Source organism: Hydra vulgaris, chromosome 07, assembly GCF_038396675.1.
Source record: "Hydra vulgaris chromosome 07, alternate assembly HydraT2T_AEP".
Lineage (NCBI taxonomy): Eukaryota > Metazoa > Cnidaria > Hydrozoa > Anthoathecata > Hydridae > Hydra > Hydra vulgaris.
In genome coordinates this window covers 34843616-34864712 of record NC_088926.1, presented here as the reverse complement: position 1 = coordinate 34864712, position 21097 = coordinate 34843616, and the positions used below count along the sequence as shown (strand labels likewise).

Genomic DNA, 21097 nt, shown 5'->3' with positions numbered 1-21097 from the left:
TTCAAAGTTGGTTTGCGTTTCCATTTTAACCAAAAGTCAATCATTTTTCAACCTAAATTTTAACGTTGTTTCAACGTTGATTGTGCTTGCTGGAAAGAGACAAACTTTGAAAATGACTTTGACGTTGATTCATTGCCCATCGACTTGGAAGTAATAATCATAATGATAAAGTTATTGTAACGACAAAAACTAATGTTGTATTAAATTTAAGTTACCGTCATAAAGATTATCCTGACAGCCAAAACACCCTAAAAATCTTTTTTAAAGTTGTATGGGTTAAAACATTTATCTAACGCTTTGATCTAAATTTACACAGAAATGGCTCAACTCTTTATTTGTATATTTATTTCTGAACGGAAAAAAAGTATTTGAAAAATATTACTAATTGAAGTAGCAAATGATATCTTTATATATGTTTTCATTAACAATGTATACTTTATATTTTTGTAGTTTCTTATTTTTATTTTTATTTTTTCATCTTAAAAAAATTTCTATGGGGAAAGATGTTATGGTTTTGCAGTTATTTTTGTTGTTTAATTTTTGAATCTTAATATAAAAAGTAGGTTTCCTAAAGCCTTTAAAGAGCTTTTTTACGTCTCTAAACCAATTGGGTAGCATAACACTTTTTTTTAATCCCCTTTAGAAACTAGGATAGCAACTGACCTTTACAGCAACTGTAAAAGTAAAATAAAAAAGTATATGAACAAATATACATATATATATATATATATATATATATATATATATATATATATATATATATATATATATATAAATTATATGTATATATATATATATATATATATATATATATATATATATATATATATATATATATATATATATATATATATATATATATATATATATAAAGAGTTCTCTTCCTGATGATCCAGCTATGGTGAAACTTAAAGTAGAAGATAAAAGTTAGATAAGTGTTTTATACTAATTTATTGCTTTGTTCTTTAAGAACATTGAGCACTCTATTTGTAAAATACACTAACATAATTTACATATATATATATATATATATATATATATATATATATATATATATATATATATATATATATATATATATATATATATAAAATACTTTTTTATCAAGTTTTGTTTATGTTTACCAAAGCAAAAAGTGCGAATTTGTAAACAAAACACCGATGTTAATATTTCGGCAATAGAATAACATTTTTTCTACAAAATATCGCAATTTATAAAAATAGCAACTAAGAGGTGGTTTAAATTATTCCTAAACTAGCACTGCCCCCTCGTGTACTTAGATTTGAATCAATCTGCTACGTTGCAACATTCCCACAAGTCAAATTTTCATTCTACTGATTAGTAAACGTTTTTTCCCGATGTTACGGAAAGTTATTTAAAATATTTACATTAACAAAGTGCACTTGAATTGTACGTTTTTTTATACAAATTATTAAGACTGAGTATATTTTACAAATTTTTCTCAAAAAATTAATTACAAGTATCATCAAGAAGTTTTTATAATTAATTAATGAACCAGTTGGTCCTTACGTCTCATCAGTTTATAACTGGTTGTAATTGTTTCTCACTATGTAGGGTAACAGAGAGCATTAAGTATCATTTCTTCAGATCATATAATAAAAATGTTTTACGTTTCCTACTAATGGCATTCAATTACCTTAAAACTTGTTGAAAAATCTAATCAAGTGCTTGTTTGTTTTGACTTCAAAAATGGTTTCGACATTTTTTTATATTTTTCATACAAATATAAGTACATAAAGTCTAACATAATACCAATGTTTTCACTTTTTAACTATCTGTGACACAGATAGTATGACACACTGTAACAATCTCATAAACATTCATCCAACTGCCATTTTACTTTGTAAAAATTTCAACCTTCATTTGGTCTACAATACACAAACTGTGTATGTAATCAGTGAGTTAAAATAATGATATTTGTAGACTAAATGAAGGTAGAAATTTTTGCAAAGTATAATGGCAGTTGGATGAATGTTTAAGAGATTGTTTATAAATAGGGTTGCCAGTCTTTAACAAATTTTGGCTTTAACAAATGAGATCACAGTTAAAAAATTTTTTTTTACAGGTTTGGTGCTGTATTCTTCTCCATAAAGGCCGGACATCGGGCAACCCTATTTATAAACAGCTCTAAAATTCACTTTAGTATTGAATTTCTATTTAACATTTTTAATGGATAGCACTTTCAAGAGAAATATGAGTCTGTAGATTATTAATTAGTTTAATTAGTTTATAAAAATAAATGTCTTAATTATTAGGAATCTAATGCTCCCAACTGTTATATAAGGTAATTAAAACAATAAATATTGTTAAAACAATAACATTGATCAGATAAATAAAATCCGTGTTTTAATTTTATAAACATAAGCACATACATAGTTTATATTTAAAACAAAAGTTATTTAATTGTAGAAATAGTTTAAACATTTAAGTTTTTTTTAGTTATATAGTTTAGATAATGGATCTTATTGCCTCCATATTTTGCAGAATGGTTTGGACATACAAAAAGAAATAAGAGGGAGGCAGTAAGTCCTATACAACTAGCCAGACAATTACAGATGCCTCAATTTTGTCATATGTAATCATGTCTGCCTACCAGGCATCGAAGTATTATTACAAGTACTTTCCAGTACTAGTGCTCATGATGCTTCTGCCTAAACATCACTACTAAGTGTATTGCTGTCAACATTTTTTTTTTTTTAAAGTTTTTGTTATGTACAAAAGTTTTTTTTTTAAAAAAAGAAGTATGTGTTGTCTATTGCTTAAAGATTTATTCAATTTGAATTTAATATTTATTTACTTATTTCAAAGAGAGAAAAAAAAGTTCTATAAAGAAAAAATTATATAAAAAAAAGTTAAAAACACGGGGCTGCAAGCCCCATGTTTTCAATAACTTTTTATTTATATATATTTTCTATAACAGGGTAACCCCCTGTTATAGAAAATATATAGGGTAACCCTTTGTTACCTTATATGTATTATATATACAATTATGAATGCAATATTTATACATATATTATATATGGCATATATTTTATATCAAAAAAATATATTTTATATATATATATATATATATATATATATATATATATATATATATATATATATAATATACATATCATATATATTTTATATAATATATATATCCTATATATTATACGCATGCATATATTATATATATATATATATATATATATATTCTATTATTATAAAAAAGAATATTTGTTAGTGATGACAGACCAAGTTGATATTCTTATATTGGAGCATATTGCAAGTTTTGGATGTGCTGATACATTTGAATTATCTAAGGAGCATAAAAGTGATCATCAACTTTTTGTTGGTGCCGTTAAAAGACTACAATCTCTTGGAAATGTCAGTTGATATTTTTTTTATAAATGTATGTTTTACATACAATATGAACTTGTATATAAATGTAGTATAAACTGACAAAAGTTATTACCCAGATATTAAAAATAGTTCAGTTACTTAGTTGTATTATTTGATCAGTTTTCTAAGAAATTTGTTTTTTTTTCTGTAAGACTAAATATTACAATAGTTTGTATAGCATAAGGAAATTAAAACTTTTTTTTTATTAATTATCATTAGGAACTAATTTAAGTTTTTCTTTTTGCTTTTTTTTTTGTCTCATTGGTAAATCAAATTTTATTTTAATTTGTCAGATTAAATTTAGTGTAAAAATGTATGTTTTTTTCTTTTCTATGATTTACAAAATTTAAACTTTTAGTGTTTCAGGTGCTAATTAGCAGCATTCTTAAAAAAGATATAATATAACAATTTATAAATCGAATAGATAAATAGAAGTTTTAGATTATGAAAATGAAAAAACAAAATATATATGCCATCAGATAAAAAAATTTTAATAATATTTTAAAAAATTATATTTTTAATTCTTGATATCTTTCATAATAACATTTTAAAACAGCTTACTTGATTATTAAAATTAATATCTGTTAAATATTTAAAATATTTTTAATTTTGTCAAATATTAAAGAATTAATTTGTCTGTTAAATATTTAAAATATTTTCAATTTTGTCATTATAATGTTAAATTCTAGTAAAAAATATCTTAGCAAAGAATTAATAAATGAAAATAATAAATAATAATAAATAACTTCAAAATTTTTCTTAAATCAAAAGTTAAATATTAAAAAAATTTAATATAATAAAGACAAAAGAGAAGTATATAAAAGAAGTTTAAAAAACCATAGTGAACTTTAAAATACAGCTTAAAAATTAAAACTGAGCAAAAACTTAAGCAAAAATATGTAAAGAACAAACAAACAAACAAAAAATCAGTTAACATAGATTAAAGTGTCTTGAATATAAGATATAATGTATTGTTTTCTTTTAGAATTTTTTAAATGTTAGAAAGAGTTATTGTCAACAAAACTAAAAGCAGCGTATTTATCTGATAAATACACTGCTTTTAATTAGTTTTCAAGTTTGGAAAGCAATTAACAGATGTGATATTTATATTGAAACAAGTTTAGAAAGTAATAAGTTATATGGAATTTGTTGACCATAAAAACAAATTAGGACAAAAATAGAGGTTGTAGTTTTAAAGAAATGATTAGTGTGCATTTGGGTCCAGTGCTTTGCCTTTTGTTATTGTCTTGGAGGGTCTCTTACAGAGTTTAATGTTGGTTTGCCATATTCTATTCATTTGATATGTCTGGTTGCAAAGATAAAAGAGTTATTAAGAGTTCAGTGTTATGAAAATAGAAGATATACCCGAGTAAGACAAAAGTAAAGCCAACATTATTAAGAGTATGTCCTCCTAATAATGTTAGCTTTAAGTGTAGAAGATGAACTTGGTGAATATAGATGTCAAAAATGATATTAAAATAACTTAGACCAAGTTCAGAGATTTACCTTCTTCTATAACAGTATGATGGTTTAATGTAATGATAAGATTCATTATTAAGTTTAAGCAATTTTGTATACCCCACATATATAGTGTGTTATAATCAGGGTTGGACTCAAATATGTATTTGTATTTGATAAAAATTTAGCATTTTGTTTTGTATTTGATTTTAAAATTTCTTAAATATTTGTATTGTAAGAAAAAATCTTTATTTTTGTATTTGGAAAATGCTGATTCTTTTGATCAATTTGCACCTAAAAGTACTTTCCTACTACGGCATCTCTTTTGTAAATAATCTTTCTGTTAACAGTAATTTAGCATTTTATTCTATTAAATTGAATGTATTAATCAATCCAAGAAAATAATCACCAATAGATAAATAAAGTTCAGTACATGTATTCAGAGTAATAGTTGCACTTTACAATGATTTGGAAACAGCATTCATTCATTGTAAAATTTGATCCCATTTTATTGCTTGTTAGGCAAGTTCAAAAATTTCCATTTTTAATTGTAAATTTCAGTTGCAGCTTTTTATTTTGTTTCAAAACCTTTATTCTCATTTATTGTGAGCAATACTTCCATCAATTTGTCGTAGTTCTAGTAAATTGTAATGACAAAGTTGGCAAGAGAGTTCCATTAAGTACTCAATAGTAATTTCAATAAATTATTTGTTTTTAATTGTTTCAAAAGACTTCATAGCTTTATGGAAGCAGAGACAAAATTGTACAGTTCTTCAAAGTACCAAAAAAATTAATTCCCTTGATGCAAAAATCTACAGCAGCCTCTCTACTAATTGATTAATCTAATTGTATAATTGATAAAAAATTATACAATTTTAAAAATATTCTGTTTTACCAACAATAAAATAAAATATACAAAACAATTACTAGCATGCTCTACACACAATTACTAGAAACAAAACTAGCATACTTATTTCATAAATTTTTATTTTGTAAATATGATTATGATTTTTTTCTCATCTAAGATATTGTTGCATAAATTAAGGTCATCAAAAATTGCCAATTAGCTCTTTTTATGAACCCTTAAGTATCTTTTATAATAGTGTCCTTATTTTGTGCACAAGTTTTGCTATTTTTGTTATATACATAATTTAGTTGGTAACTTCTGTTTTGTGATCTATTACTTGATCCACCTTTCAGTTAATAAAACTTGGGAAAGTTACTTTTTTTTTTTTGGAGTTAGGCACATGTCCTTTATTGTGATTATTTTAAACAACAGGAATGTTTTCTGAATTTATAACTTTCTTATTCCAATTTTTTATTCATGTTTTGGCATGTACATTGTAAAAATAGTAAACATACCATTTTATAAATTATATGCAATGACTTTCCATTCATTCCACTGCGGTTTATTATTTTACAGTGTTATTTTGAAGCTCTATCCCTAAAAAACACTCCTGAGAATATACCATAACTCTAGAACACCATAACAATACACTGTAAAACACACTAAAAAAGACAGTAATAAATATTTCTCAGATAATTATATATGGTCACAGTTAGGTCTGTCGAATTTTGTAAAAATGTCTAACCGATTACCCATTGAATGAGCGAGCGGGTACCCACATACATGTTAAAATAACAATCTTTATTGTAAAGATTGCTCCTATAAACAGGCAATAAAAACTTTTTATTTAATGATGTCATTTATTTAGAGTTTATCTATTTCATTTATATCTAAACTTTACTTTTATTTAATTGTCCAGGTTATTTAAGTCCTGATTATAGTTTAGAAATATTAGCAGATTATAGTTTAGAAATATTAGCTGTTTGGGGTGCCAAAGATGCATGTCATCATAACCAGCCCAGCAGTCGAGAAAGCATTTTCTGAAAGCACACTATGTTCAATGTTTTTAGAAATTGTGATGGTGATAAGAAATTGTTACTATTAAAATTTGTAACAACAAAATCTTCAAGATTTTATTTTTCATTATTATTAAATTGTTATATTACGATTAATGATTTTAAGCTTTGAATATGAATGAAATGGATTTTAAACTTATTTTATGGCGTTACCCCTCATTTAATAATGCTACACAGGCAGTAAGCAACAGGTTGGTACCCAGGTACCCGTGAACAGCCTTAGTCACAATTAATCTTTTTAACTTTGTATTTATTTTATTAACTTGCTTCTTCTTTGCAACTTGCTTCTTCTTTGCAACTTGCTTCTCCGCGCAGCGGCCTTGTTCATCAAGGTTCGTGTTTCGGAGTTATAGAGTTGATAGAGGGCTTTAACCATAATTAAGTAGCCTCCTCGTCTGCAGTGGCCTTCTTGGCCTTGGGGAGGTGAATTATAAAAAAATATATATATATAACCTTGATCCATTATATATCCGTTAAATAACCTTTATTTTATATCCCCTCTGATTATGATTATTTGATAACTCTAGGATGCTAATAAGGGCACTATAAAGGTTGTAAAACATTTTAGGATCATCATATAAGGTCATAAAACATGTTTTTAAAATGACAGCAATTACTTTAAAACATGTTAATTATACCTAGCAAAGAAAAGTTCTAAAAGTATAGATGTCTTTCCTACTTGGCATGAAAATCAATTGTTTCAAAATTATCACTCCATTGACAACAAATTATCTTCCTGATTCTTTTGTTAGTGTCCATGCAAGTTATATTGAATCTGAAAAGATTACTTTTAAGAGAAAAATTTGAAGTTTGAATTATGAGGTTATGAAATTATTTCTTTTTCTTCTAAAGTAAGCAGCCTTATACAAGAAGTAAAGTTTGGCTATCATGGAAGTGGTGAAAACAAGATATATAACCAACTGCACATTAGTAATGCTAGCAACATTATTATGGCATTATCTTTTGTCTACTTAAGATTCTAAACCATGAAAGTATTGTCTAAACAACAATACTCAAGCTCAAAAGCTACTCATGATTCAAATGGTAAAAAATGATAATATCCAGTTTATTTTTAACTCTGGGGCCAATGCTATAAACAATTCAAAGTTTTTTTTGAGAAAAAAAATCTTACGTAAAAACGCATTTTTTTGGTAAATTATTTTTACGTACAAAAATGCGTAAACACAAAGAATTTATCGCTGTTTGTATTTTTTTCGGCCATTGCTATAAAATATAAAACGTATATGTCACTCAAATTCAAGAAATTTTTTTATCAGAAATACGTCATTGATAACAACAATTTTTTAAAAATATTATTATGCGTGATCTACTTAATAATTTTTATTAGTTATTAAGTAGGCTGTGCTGTTTATTCCATTTCTATAAATTTTTGTACATTCTAGTATTTGGTGTTTAAAAAAACTGTGTAAAATTAAAATATGAACATAGATTTAATTTTTTTGGATGAAGACTTAGATTTGGAAGTTGCAGAAAATGAGCTTCGCCACCAATTCGCGTATGTGATGTCCTGGATGGGCCTCCTATACTCCTTTCTAACTCTCCTCAAGCAGATGAAGATTCTCTAATCAATCGCTATCATGTCCATAGCATAAATGCAATGGCAGTATGTGGACCCAACACATCCATATTTTATGCTTCGACCAACAGTTTAGGAAGGTAACATGATGCACATGTAAGTCTTTCACTAAATTATATTTTACAACTGTTGTGCACTAATGCTGGCTATTCAACTAGTATGTGGCATTCTTTTGTATATACATATTTGAACATACTATTCAAACTATTATTGCTAATTATAATGTAACTAAGACTAACTAATATAATGTATTTTAATGTAACTTAAAGTAAGTTTAAATATTGTAATTTTACTACTATTAGGTTCTAAGAAATTGTAACCTATGGAACAAGTTTGAAATTGGAGTGCTTCCATTTAATGGAGCTGTAATTTTGGCTGATTCTGCATACCCATGTTGAGAATGGTTAATTTCACCTTTTCCTGGTGATCCAGACAAAGCTCAAAAATGTTTCAACATAGCACAAAGAAAAACTAGAAACATAATTGAGCCATGTTTTGGAATTGTCAAAAACAGGTTTTATGCTTTGAAACAGGAATTCGTTTGCATAAGGTCAAAGATGCCTCTAAGCTTATCATGTGGATTTGTTATCCATAACTTGTGTATTCGACATGAAGACAACCATAATGATTTTGAAGAACGCGAAGAAGAACAAGCTGATGAAAATCTTACTCAAGCAAATCAGAATGATAGAGTTTTGAATAGACGATTACAGCTACTTAGCAACTTTACTTAAAAATATTGTTTAAAAAAAAAAGCTTTTATGTCTTATAAACAATTTGTTCTAGAGCATAGCATCTATCAATGTAGTTTAGACATGAATCATAGATTCGTGTCTAAATTAGTTAATTAAAATTGGAAAAAAATTCACACAATGATTTTTTAATAAACGCAAGAAATTTTATAAAATATTAGACCCTAAAAATATATGTTTATACTTGTTTTTAAGTATGTTTTTTTATAGAACAGGCTTAAAAAAATAATAGGAGATTTGATAGCTTTTGTTGTAAGGAGCAATTCTTATTAAGAGTATTTTAAAAAAGATAAAATTGCTTAATAGCATAAATATAAGATAACTATCGAGTTAATATAAAACTATAATAGATATTAAATTTAAAATATGAAAGATATTGTACCAAATATCTGGTATATACATTAAATACTCTTAAGTAGAGTGCTGACCCAAAAAAAAAAGCAGTTGAAAAAGAGAATTTAAAGGTTAAGGTAAAGGTCAATTACTAGCCAATAGAATACCATAAATTGAACACGCTATTTAAATACGGTGGTGGTATAGTTGTAATGCTTGTATCAATTTCACATTGCAACAGCATTGATTTTAATGTTAGTTCGAGGTTTTACAGAATTTATTACTGTAAGGCAATGGTCATAAATAATAAATGAAATAACAATAACAATTTCAGGTTGGATTTATTTTTTTATTTGCATTAAAAATGCAATTGGTTCTACAATGCAAATGGCTCTACAGTTAAATACCTTCCAGGTGAATGTTTAAATATAGTTATACAATATTTTTCAAAATTTAACATAAAATTATGATGTAGCTCTTCTCTTAATGCTCGAAAATTTCCTCCTAAAACAAAAAAAATTTGTTATTGATAAAGTTATACTAAATATTACTACAAATTAATTTTAAAATACCGTTTCTGTATATATGAAATGTTGCTGGTTTGAAGGTTGCAATATCTCATTCATTAGCTTTGTTGCTGTTGAGTAATATATTGTTAAAGCCTTTTCTTTTCAAGTTTGAAATCTTTCTTTTTCTAACCCTAAAACACTTACTTTCAATTTTTTAAAACTTCCATCTACCAAGAGACTTTCTCTAGATTGTTTTTTTTTTTAATTTTTGAATATCCCCGTTGATGGTTTATTTTGAATTGAATCTAAAATTTAATTTTAGGTGTCAAAACAAGATCAGTTAATTAAAATAATAAGAAAGGTGGTTTAGATTTCTTTAAAAATAAGAAGTTTTTGATGGTTTTGGAAATACTAGTTGTGAAAAAATTAAGCGCAAATTGATGTTGTCTGTTATATAATTATAAGTCTAAAACCTACAATTAATTAAATTAAACAACTGAGATTTAATAAAAAACAGTTTATAAATTGCATTACCTTGAAGCATGCAACGACTATCACCAACAAGAGTGGTATTATCTAAATTAGGGGAGGACATACAATCAAATCTTGCATCTAATATAAAAAATTAATTTGTATAGAATTTACATAAGAATAAAATAGAACTCTATAAACTATACAAATATGTATATATATATATATATATATATATATATATATATATATATATATATATATATATATATATATATATATATATATATATAATGTAATTATACATATTTTTATTTAAATAGTTTGCTAATTAAAACATACTAAGCTTCCCAAGAAGAACCTCTTTGTTTTCTCTGATCTTTATTGCAAGTAACATTTTAAGTTCTTTAGACAGCATTTTATTTTGTTGTGTATTTGTGTATTATATGGCATATTTATTGACTATTTATACTTTTCTTTAGTCAAACATGAAAAATTTGGTTAACCAAAATTATTATCGAAAACCTACATAAATAAGCATGGAATGTTAAATACATGCATGCATTGTTAACAAAACACAACAAGGAACTGAATAATCGATTAAATGCAGATTTTAAGTAATTAGTTTATTATGAAGTTACCAAAGTCCTTTTCAGTTTTATCTATAAAATATCTACATAAAAACACAAACAAAGAATGTTCAATGATTATGAAGTGCTAACGTTGCTCCAAGAATGGCCGCTAAAAATCACGAAGAAAATATCTAAAATAGAGATCAAAATCTATCTGAAGTTTTTTGTTCGAAAAAACGTATTTTTTATCTGAAAAAGCTTGTTTGTTTATAGCATTGGATTAAATAGCTTTTATCTTAAAAACGGAATTTTTTGAATGTTTATAGCAATGGACTTTTTTTTTCTTCGCTTTTTACAGTAAAAACTTCGTGTTTTACAGAAAAAACTTTGTTTTTTATATTTATAGCATTGGCCCCTGCAATACAATTTATGATGTGAGATTGTTTAACATAATGAAAATCGATGCCATATTAAAGTAAATGTTTTGGCTCATAATTTGCACAGAAAGGCTTTAAATTTATTTAGGTCTTGGAGATGCATATTGTGATCTATGTAACCTTTCCAAAGAACAATTACAAATAAAATAAAAGCAGTTTTAAATGGTTTTATCAATAACAGGATATTATGTCCATGCAGCAAATATTTATTTACTTAGTTAAAAAGAATTTTGAACCATTTTAAAGAAACCAAAGGGTTACAACATTCAACACAGTCAAACAACAATTCCAATTGCATTATCAAATGTCGAGTCCATTTAAGTGTTGCATGATTTGCACAGAATCTTTGATAATTTTATGAAGGTAGTTGTATAAGTGTCATAACTTGGACAGTATCCAAGACAAACAGAAACACTACATTGTTGAAAGAATAAAAAGCAAAATTACAAGAAGCTATCACAGTAAAAACAGGAATAAAGAGGAACAACAAGGAAATACAATAACTGAAGATGTTGCCAAAAAAGCTTCTACATAATATAAATAATGTAATGTAGAGGTAATCACATATCAAATAAAACAGACTGCAAGTTAGTTAAAAGGTATGGCTTGCTTCTTCCAATATTCCTAGAGCAATGTCATCTGGAAAAAAAGAAAAAAGTTTAATCATACAAACAATTCTGTCAGGAGCTAAACATTTTGCTTCTACAAGAATTTTATTGGGTAAGTATAACTCCTGCACTGCACAAAATGCTCACAACTGGAAGCTGATAGAAATAAATGATTTGACTACTTTGAAATTTTGGAGTGAAAAAGAAATGAAAGCTAATAATAGCGTCTCAGATACTTCAAGGAAAAACTATCAAAATAAATCAATTAGTCAATATAGAGAGGAGCAAAAAGAGGCTTTTTTTTGAAAATTTTTTAGATAGATGACTTTTCAAAACGCTCATAAACATTCTATGTGCAGAAATGCATCAGTTGATAATTTTTTTATTTTTATTTTTTTGTTAAAAAAAAGAATTGGAAGTTCATGCCTCCTTCCTAACTGTTGTCGCAAAACTTGCCCAGAGGTAGGGTTTGAACCCCGGATACTTTGTTTCTGAGGCAAGTGCACTACCACTGTACCACAGCTGCTCATCTTAAAAACAATTTTTTGTTTGATAATATATTCTTTTTATGCATGATTGCATTTTTAGAAATAAATAAAAACAAAAGCTTTTTTTTTTTAGTTTTTGAATGGTTTAGTATGGCTATTCTTGAGATCATGACTGATATGTTCAAAAACTACATTCATATTGAGCAAAAATTCACAATTTTTATATAATATTTTTATAAATAATATTAAATTAATTTCCTGAAGTACTCTTAATAATGGCCAGAAAAGTTTATTCCTATATAGGCTTTTCATCCCTTAATGTTGAATAATATTTTTCCAAGTTAGAGAGCCGTAATTTTTTTTTTCATTTTTTTCAAAACTCTATTGGATTTTAAAGTGTTTTTTTCCTTATTAAATATTCAACTTTAGATAGTCGTAATTTTTTAAACAGAAAAATTTTCACTTTAGTTTTATAATATAAACCCATTTTAATATATATTTTTTAATAAATATATCCATTTTAGTTTAAGAGTTAATTAATTTAAATCAATTTTAGTTGTAAAACATTTAATATTTCATCCTTATACCATTTAACCCACTGTGCAAAATAGAAACTCGCATAAACTATAAACCCATGCTAATTTAAACTTGGTTAAATAATATTTTAAATACAAATTTTTTTTTCTTTTTTTTTCTTCCAACAACTTCACTTCCAACAAGGCTGCAAGCAACCACTATTAGAATTAGATGTTACTGGAAGAGAAAAGATGAAGCTTTTAGAGCAAGATAATGATTAACTCACGACTTAAAAGATTGAAAATTATATGAATCTGAAAAACAAAGTGAAGGGAATTCAAATAAGAATTTTTGGAGCACTTAGGAACAGTCACAGCAAAAGGATGAGACTTGATCGAATGCAAGAATGAATTCTAGTAGATGGCACAAAAAGAGGCTAGCTCTTTGAGCAATGTCCATATCTAGTATTTATAGAAAAGAGAAAGAGAAGCAAAACTACTACAAATGTGATAATGGTTGGAGGTTGGCTGGTCCAACTGTTTACAATGTGTTTTGCACCTTGTCTAAAAGGAAAGGGCATTTAAAAGATCCACCCCAGATATGGCAACAGTATTCCATACAAGGACGGATTTGAGATTTAAAGAGATAAATAATAGAATCCTGAGCAAGAAAGTGGCAAGCACAATAAAGAGATGCAACCTTTGCAGATGCTAATTTTGCAATAGATTTGATATATGATTTCCAAGAAAGATTGGAAGTAAGAATTAATCCTAGAAGACGAAGGGTAGATGACTCATCAAGTACGTTACTGTTCATAAGTATAGGAAGATCTTAACTATTGTGATAACAATTAGCTGGAAAAAGTTGAGTTTTATCTGAGTTAAAGATCACCAGCCACTGAGAGCCCCATGCTATAGCAGAAGTGAGAACCTTGTCAAGCTTGGTAAGGAAGTATTCAATAATCTTAAAGACGTTACCTGATACACTGTAAGAAGACTGGGGAGGACTGAATAAGCGTAAGTATCATAAGTGCGTACTTGCGTAATTGCAAATGGCGTAAGTGCAAACTTGCATAAGTGCAAACTGTCATAAATGTGAAGCTGTTGCAAACTGGCATAAATGCACCGAAAGTAAGTTGATAAATTCAAGATGAGAGATCAAGTGTTTGTTAATTAATGACTCAAAAACCTTGCTTATGATAGGAAGAAGACTGATGGGACGGTAGTTAGAAGATTCAAATTGCTCTCCAGAATTTTTGAAAATAGGAATAACAGATGCCGCTTCCACCAGGCTGAAAAATAAGACTTTGATAAGCACTTGTTAAATAATTTTGAAAGTATAGACAACAGCTCCGGAGAATATCCGGAGAAGAGTCTAAGCAGGAAATCACTTTAAATACAGAAGCTGGATTGATACGAACGTCAAGCAGTGGATCAATTTGTTTGTTGGCTATATCAGATAAAACACAACTAGTGGAATTAAGAGATGGTATTGATGAGACGGCCTTAGCAAACAATTCAGCTTTGTTTTTAGGTGAAGTGACAAAATCTGAAACATACAAGAGAGGTGGAATAATAGATTTCTAATTTTTGTAAGCTGTAAGATAATAGGGGGATTCTGATGATTAAGAAGAATGAGGTTATAGTTTTAGAGAGATTAAACCGTGATCAGAAGCACCTATGGGTAAATGTGGAGAAACTAGGATCAAAAGCAAGACATAAATTAAGTAGAGAAGGTAAATGATTCGGATTGTCTGGAAAGCGAGTTGGAAAGTTGACTATTTGTGTTAAAGGTTGAGAAAGGAAAAAAGGACTTTAATACTTACAGAGTCACTGACATTAGAGCCAAGTTATTCAGTGTGATGAGAATTAAAGTCACCAAAAGCAACGATAGTATTTGAAGGATAAAGAGTGATGACTTGGTCAACTTGATCAGAAATAACATCAAAAAGAGTGCAGTCTTGAGATGAAGAAGAGTGATATAGAACAAAGAGAAAGGAATAGAGTGAAGTGGTGCTTAGAGTGAAGAAAGGACATAAAAAGTGAAGAAAGCACACAAAAGGATTCAAACCTAGTTTTTCTACAAATGGGAATTCTTACAAATGTAAATGCTAAGGCCAAGCATGTGACTATTGAAGTCTTTATAAATTAAAAGAAGATAACTATCAACACTAAGATCACAAAATGAGACAGCTGAACTTAAGTTAGTCTCACAAAGTAGGTCTGGTAAACTTTGCAAGAGATAAGGGCCAAAAGAAGAAAAATTACTACAAAGACCACAAATATTAGTGAATTATGGATTTAGAGAACTTTGTGATGATGAGGGTATTTTGTGTTTTATAGTTTTTGGTACTTTGATCTTTTTTAAAATTGTTAAAGAACTTGACTCAAAGCACAGATAGTATTCAGTACACTATTTAATAGTCCAAGTAACTGCCTCATTGCTATTAGTAAACCCTAAGCCATAACAAAGGGCTCCAAATAAGTCCATGACAATGCACACCTAAAGTACAAACAGGGATACCATCTATGCACAACATGGCACTGTTAGTACTCTGATACTTTACAGCTGTTGGTAGAATCAACCTCCCTGATGGCTACCACAGAGTTTGGAAATTTGACTACTACCTTGCCTCAGAACTATAAAAGCTGTACCCTTATTTAGAGATAATAAAATGAATTGCCTAGTTATAAAAATAGTGAAACAAGCAAAACCCATGCATTGAGTCAAGAAGATCCACCTTTTAACATCCTTAACTGAAAACAAATAATTATAAATACATCTATGCCAGCCTAATAGATGAAGTAGAGGTGCGAAGTTGGTCAAGAGATAGAATCTGTTCACCTCTTAAATTTTTTGAATTGAAGGCGTAGTATTTTATTTGATCAGTTTGTGATCTTTATTGTTTAATTAATCAAGTCTCATCTTTGACAAAAAAATTATCTATAAAATCAAGTAAACAGCTTACCATTTTCTTTGTCCTTAATTCTTATGTCGGGCACTCTTTTAAAGCTTAATGAGCATTCCTTACCAGGGGCAACAATGGTTTTTAATCATTACTTTTATTATTTGGTTATCAAGATGGAATTATTATATTCAAAAGTTAAATTTGGAAAAATTATACCTTGTAGTTTAAATTAAGATGTTTTGCTAAAGTTTATTTTACAAAGAACTTGTGTAGTGTTTTGATGCATACATTTGTTTTGATGTATTCGTTCGTTTACATAATGTTTTGATGTATTCGTTCATTTATTTAATGTTTTGATGCATACATTTGTTTTGATGTATTCATTCAGAACACGTTTTAGTGAAAGTCATTAGTATGTTTTTAAGCATTTATTAGATTTCTATAATATATTAAAAAGTTACTAAATATTTTTTGTTCAATTTTTATGGATGCATTAAAATTTCACTAACTACTAACTCTATCATAAAAAATTAAGGAGAAATTTTTGTTAAATAATTTGTTTAACAACTAAAGTTCATTTTAACAATTGTTATTTGAAAAAGAAAGTGTATGAAATATGATGTAAACTAATTTAAGTTTTTTTTTAACTACTGGGTGTTCTTGGAGTTTTAGGATTCTTTCTACCCTTTATCACAATTACGGTTTTATGCTCGAATACCTACTTTTAAATAGGTTGTATTTACTACAGCTAAAAAGCCTTGTCTGCCCTAAAGTAAGATCAATTTAACATCATGACCTAAATAAAAAAATAAAAAATAAAAAATGAAATATTTAGTACTAAATATTAAATAAAAAATAAATACAGTTATTAAATAATTAAAAAAAACATTAAACAAGTATTAAAACATAAACAAATAAAAAAAAACCTTTTTAAAATTTTAGGTTGTACAAGCAACATTACAGCAGTCAGAAAAATGGGTACTAACCTCCGAAGGGTTGCACATGGCAGAGTTTGGTAGTTATGAAGCTACTGTGTTTAGAGAAGTTCCTGAAGATGGGCTTTTGCAATCCGATTTACAAGTAAAGATATATATATATATTTTAATAATAAAGAACAGCAATATTACATTGTTTACCTTTGTTTTTAATTTTATTCTTTTAGTTTATTAAAGTTGTAAATTATTAATAATAATGATAATGTGTAGGTTATGTTAATATCTTTACTTGAAAGCTATATTTCAATTAGAAACTTTCTTTGGGAAAAAATTCTAGCATTGGGTTCAGCAAAGCTATGTCCGAAGGTTGGCTGACTGTTGATAAACTATGTGAAGGTGGACCACGAATTCGAAGAAAAGTATTATATCTTGTTTATTTTATAACTATTATTTTTTTCTGATTTCATTTTAAAATATATTGGAATAAGAATAATTGATTAAATTGGTGATTGAGTTTTAAAAACTGTTTTTACATTTGACCTGGTTTTATATACTTTATTAAAATATTAAATATCTTTAGAAAATATTTAGGTAAAAAATTGTGAAGAGTTTAGTAAGTATTTTACTGTTGCTTTTAGTATTTTATTTATTGTCATTTTGGTATAGGTTGACACAATAGTTGATAATGTGCAAGAAATGCTTAAAAAAATACAACTTGGCGATAATGTTGATGAATCAAAAATTAACGATCTTAAGAAAAGAAAACTTGTTACAAAAGAGTAATGTTTTTATGATTTTTATTTTTTAATTTTTTCTTACTTCTTAATACTTGCTTTTTTCTGTTAAATTTTTTATTTTTTCATAATTTTTAATTCAAGTTATTTTTTATATAAGTTATTTTATCTAAAAAAAAATTATGCACTTTGAAATTGAAATTTTTTTTGATTTTGTGTGTACAGATCATGAATAAAGAGTTAAAGTGCATGTTTTTCTGTTGGCATAATTTAAACAATTTTCTATTTTAGATTATACAACTATAAAGAAAGTAAAAACACACAACAAAAATTTACAATACACTTGACATGTTTTTAACGTGCAGTTTCGCTTTGCAAAACAAAATACCAACAACATTTTTTTAGAACTAATAAAATTTCATTTTTTTAATTTTTTTGGGTGACTCTGTAATAAATAAATTTGATTCATTTTAACTTATTGTTTTGGATTTATAGGAATTTTTATATTTGTGGGATTTTTTTAAGGGTTCTTAAAAGTTATATTGTTACAAAAGGCGATGGCTTTTCATTAACTGTTCAAAAAGCTGATGCTGATTTAACAACAGACATGTTAGCAAGGTTATCTTGTTTTTTAAAATTAAAGTTTTATTACGAGAAGTTTTATTTCGAGAAGTTTTATGTTGAATTTATTGTTAAGATAAAAATCTTTAAACTTTTTTAAAGAGAAAACCTTTAATGACTTTTATATCCTAATGTTTTTAGGATAATTTTATTTAATGGCTTTTTTTAAATAAGTTTCTAAGATTTTATTAATTTGTGATTTTTTTATTATTTTTTTTTGTTATTATATTTTTAACTTTGATAAGATACTCAGCTTATAAAAAAGCTATTAATATTGACGTTCTTTTAATTTTTAGCGGTTCTTGGAAAACAAAAAAGTTCAAAGAATATAATTTTGATGCTCTTGGTGTTCCTCCAGTTTGCGGTCACTTGCATCCACTAATGAAAGTTAGAACACAATATAGACAGATCTTTTTAGAGATGGGGTATTTATGCTTTATCGTGTTAATCTTTTTAATTAAATTTTTTATAGGTGTAATTTGTGTATAAAACCAAAATAAGCATATGAGGATCAGAATTCATAAATATCAGAATAAAAGTCATTAATTGCCAAAGAATACTGCTTTCGTACAGTAAAAGGCATTTTGATGTAAAAAATTTAGTTTCCTCTTTTTTCCACTTTCAGCAAGTTTCTTCAGATAACACAAATTCTTTGTATCGGAAATAAAGAAATCAAAATAACTTAAGTTTTTTTTTTAAGTTATTCCATATAAAACATAAATAACAGTAGCCTAATATTTTTTGAAACTTTTTTGTTGTATTTAGATCTGAATAGAATGGATTGTTATCATATTTAAAATAAATCTATAATAAAACTGTTATAAAATAAATAGTATGTATACCGTTAAAAAAGTAATTATTTTATACTTTTAATGAGTTTCTTAATAAAAGATGACTGCTTTTAAAAGCTACAAAGTAAAATTGCATCTAAAATTTTAGACACAATTCTATTACTAAATAAAAAGGAAGTCATTGTATTGTTAAACTTTTTTGAATTGTTTCTTTAGAGTGTACAATGTGAATACTTAACTTCTTTCATTGAAACATTTTTTACGCTTTTATTAGTATAATAGGATATATTTAATGTTTATACTTTAGCATTGAATAAAGAAAATTCACTTTAACTTAAACTAATATCTCATATTAATAATGTTCGACTTTTAATTCTAAGAGAATGGGAATTCTTTTCGGTCAAATATTCATTAAGGCAAAAAAAACAAACATTTTCTTTGGTTTTTTTCTTAGGCACAACTACAAAGTCTATATTGATATATTTTTATTTATAAAGAAAATTGATTTTAAAAAACTGAGAAATATATGAAAAAAAAAATCTGGTTGCCTGAAAAAAAAAAGAACACAGGTCAAAGAGCCTATTTGCTTTTGAGGGCCTGGGGCTGCAGCCCCAACAACTAAAGCTTTAATACAGCCCTGTCTAGACATGCAAAGCCATTATCGCTTTAAGGCATACTTTAAATGCGTATATACTTATTTCATTTTACCATATTTTTAGTTAACACACACACATATATATTATATATATATACATATCAACCATCAAAATTAGGAAAAATGAGGTTAGTAATAATTTTCCTACCCCTATCTTTAAAAGGTTGGCATCAGGTTGGCAAAAAAAATTTGATACAAAGGTCTTACCACAAAACATAAAAATGAGGTTGGCAATTTTTTGCTGACCTCAAACATTTATATTTATTATAATTACTGTTAGTTATCGTTGTTTGTGAGCATGCTTCCAATAGTTTCAATTCAAAGTTATATAACAAATATATTTGCTATAATGTTTATTGATACTTTTTTTAATTTTAAGTTGCGTTTAGCTTTAACTTTTTTAATAAATCTATTTTAAAAATAAATAAATTTTAATAAAAGTTATAAATACTGTTAGGCAGTTAGGTCAACATTGCCGAAGCCGACCTTAATTCTGAGGGCTGATATATATATATATATATATATATAAATATATATATATATATATATATATATATATATATATATATATATATATATATATATATATATATATATATATATATATATATATATATATATATATATATATAGATATATATATATATAGATATATATAATGGATTCTATTAAAATAACTAATGGTAAAATATAAAATTTGCTTTGGCTATTCTGTTCATAATTTAGACACGCAATATCTAACTTACTTAACAAAGTGTACAAACTAGAGTAAGCCATAGGACTTTGCACCTCATATGTAAGTTGTAGTGCTGCCTAAGGTTTTCCATATCTAAATTCTTTCCTATTCTTAATAGGCGTCAATGTAAAAGTACTGTTATTGTTGACAAAAAAAACAGCTTTGGATTCTTTATTTAATTATTTGTATTTAGTTAACTTTGGATTTTTAATTCTCAGGAATTTCTTTTATATTTTTGTTACTAATTGCATAACTGCAATTATTATTGCAATAACAATATAATAATATCGTGATATATTCAAAAATATCATGATATATTCAAAAATATCATGATATATTCAAAAATATCATGATATATTCAAAAATATCATGATATTATTATATTGTGTTACTTTTAAAAATATTTTCTTATTTTATACTAATAAATAAATAAATAAATATAATAAATAAATTTAGATTTGAACAGTCCCACCACCTATAGAATCCTCAAGAAGATAATTTATTACATCTTTGTTTTTTATGAATATCAAGCACTCTTTTTGTTGCATACACTAACAAAATTTACACACATATTTAAATTTTTTTATTTAATGTGTTTAGTTAAGAACACTTTTTAAAACATTTAACATTTTAGAAGTCAAAGGTCAT

At 26.4% G+C, this 21097-nt stretch overlaps 1 protein-coding gene across 1 annotated transcript in view; it reads left to right on the top strand.

Annotated features, from left to right (window-relative positions):
- Positions 1–3219: 3219 nt before the first annotated feature.
- The window catches only part of LOC100208494 (phenylalanine--tRNA ligase alpha subunit), a 32144-nt gene continuing 14266 nt past the window's right edge, over positions 3220–21097 (top strand). The window contains exons 1-6 of the mRNA XM_065801709.1: positions 3220–3390; positions 16920–17057; positions 17224–17331; positions 17579–17691; positions 18172–18264; positions 18564–18692. Of these exons, the coding sequence (XP_065657781.1) occupies positions 3250–3390; positions 16920–17057; positions 17224–17331; positions 17579–17691; positions 18172–18264; positions 18564–18692 (722 nt within the window). The 5' untranslated portion in view covers positions 3220–3249. The remainder of the gene's footprint in view (positions 3391–16919; positions 17058–17223; positions 17332–17578; positions 17692–18171; positions 18265–18563; positions 18693–21097) is intronic.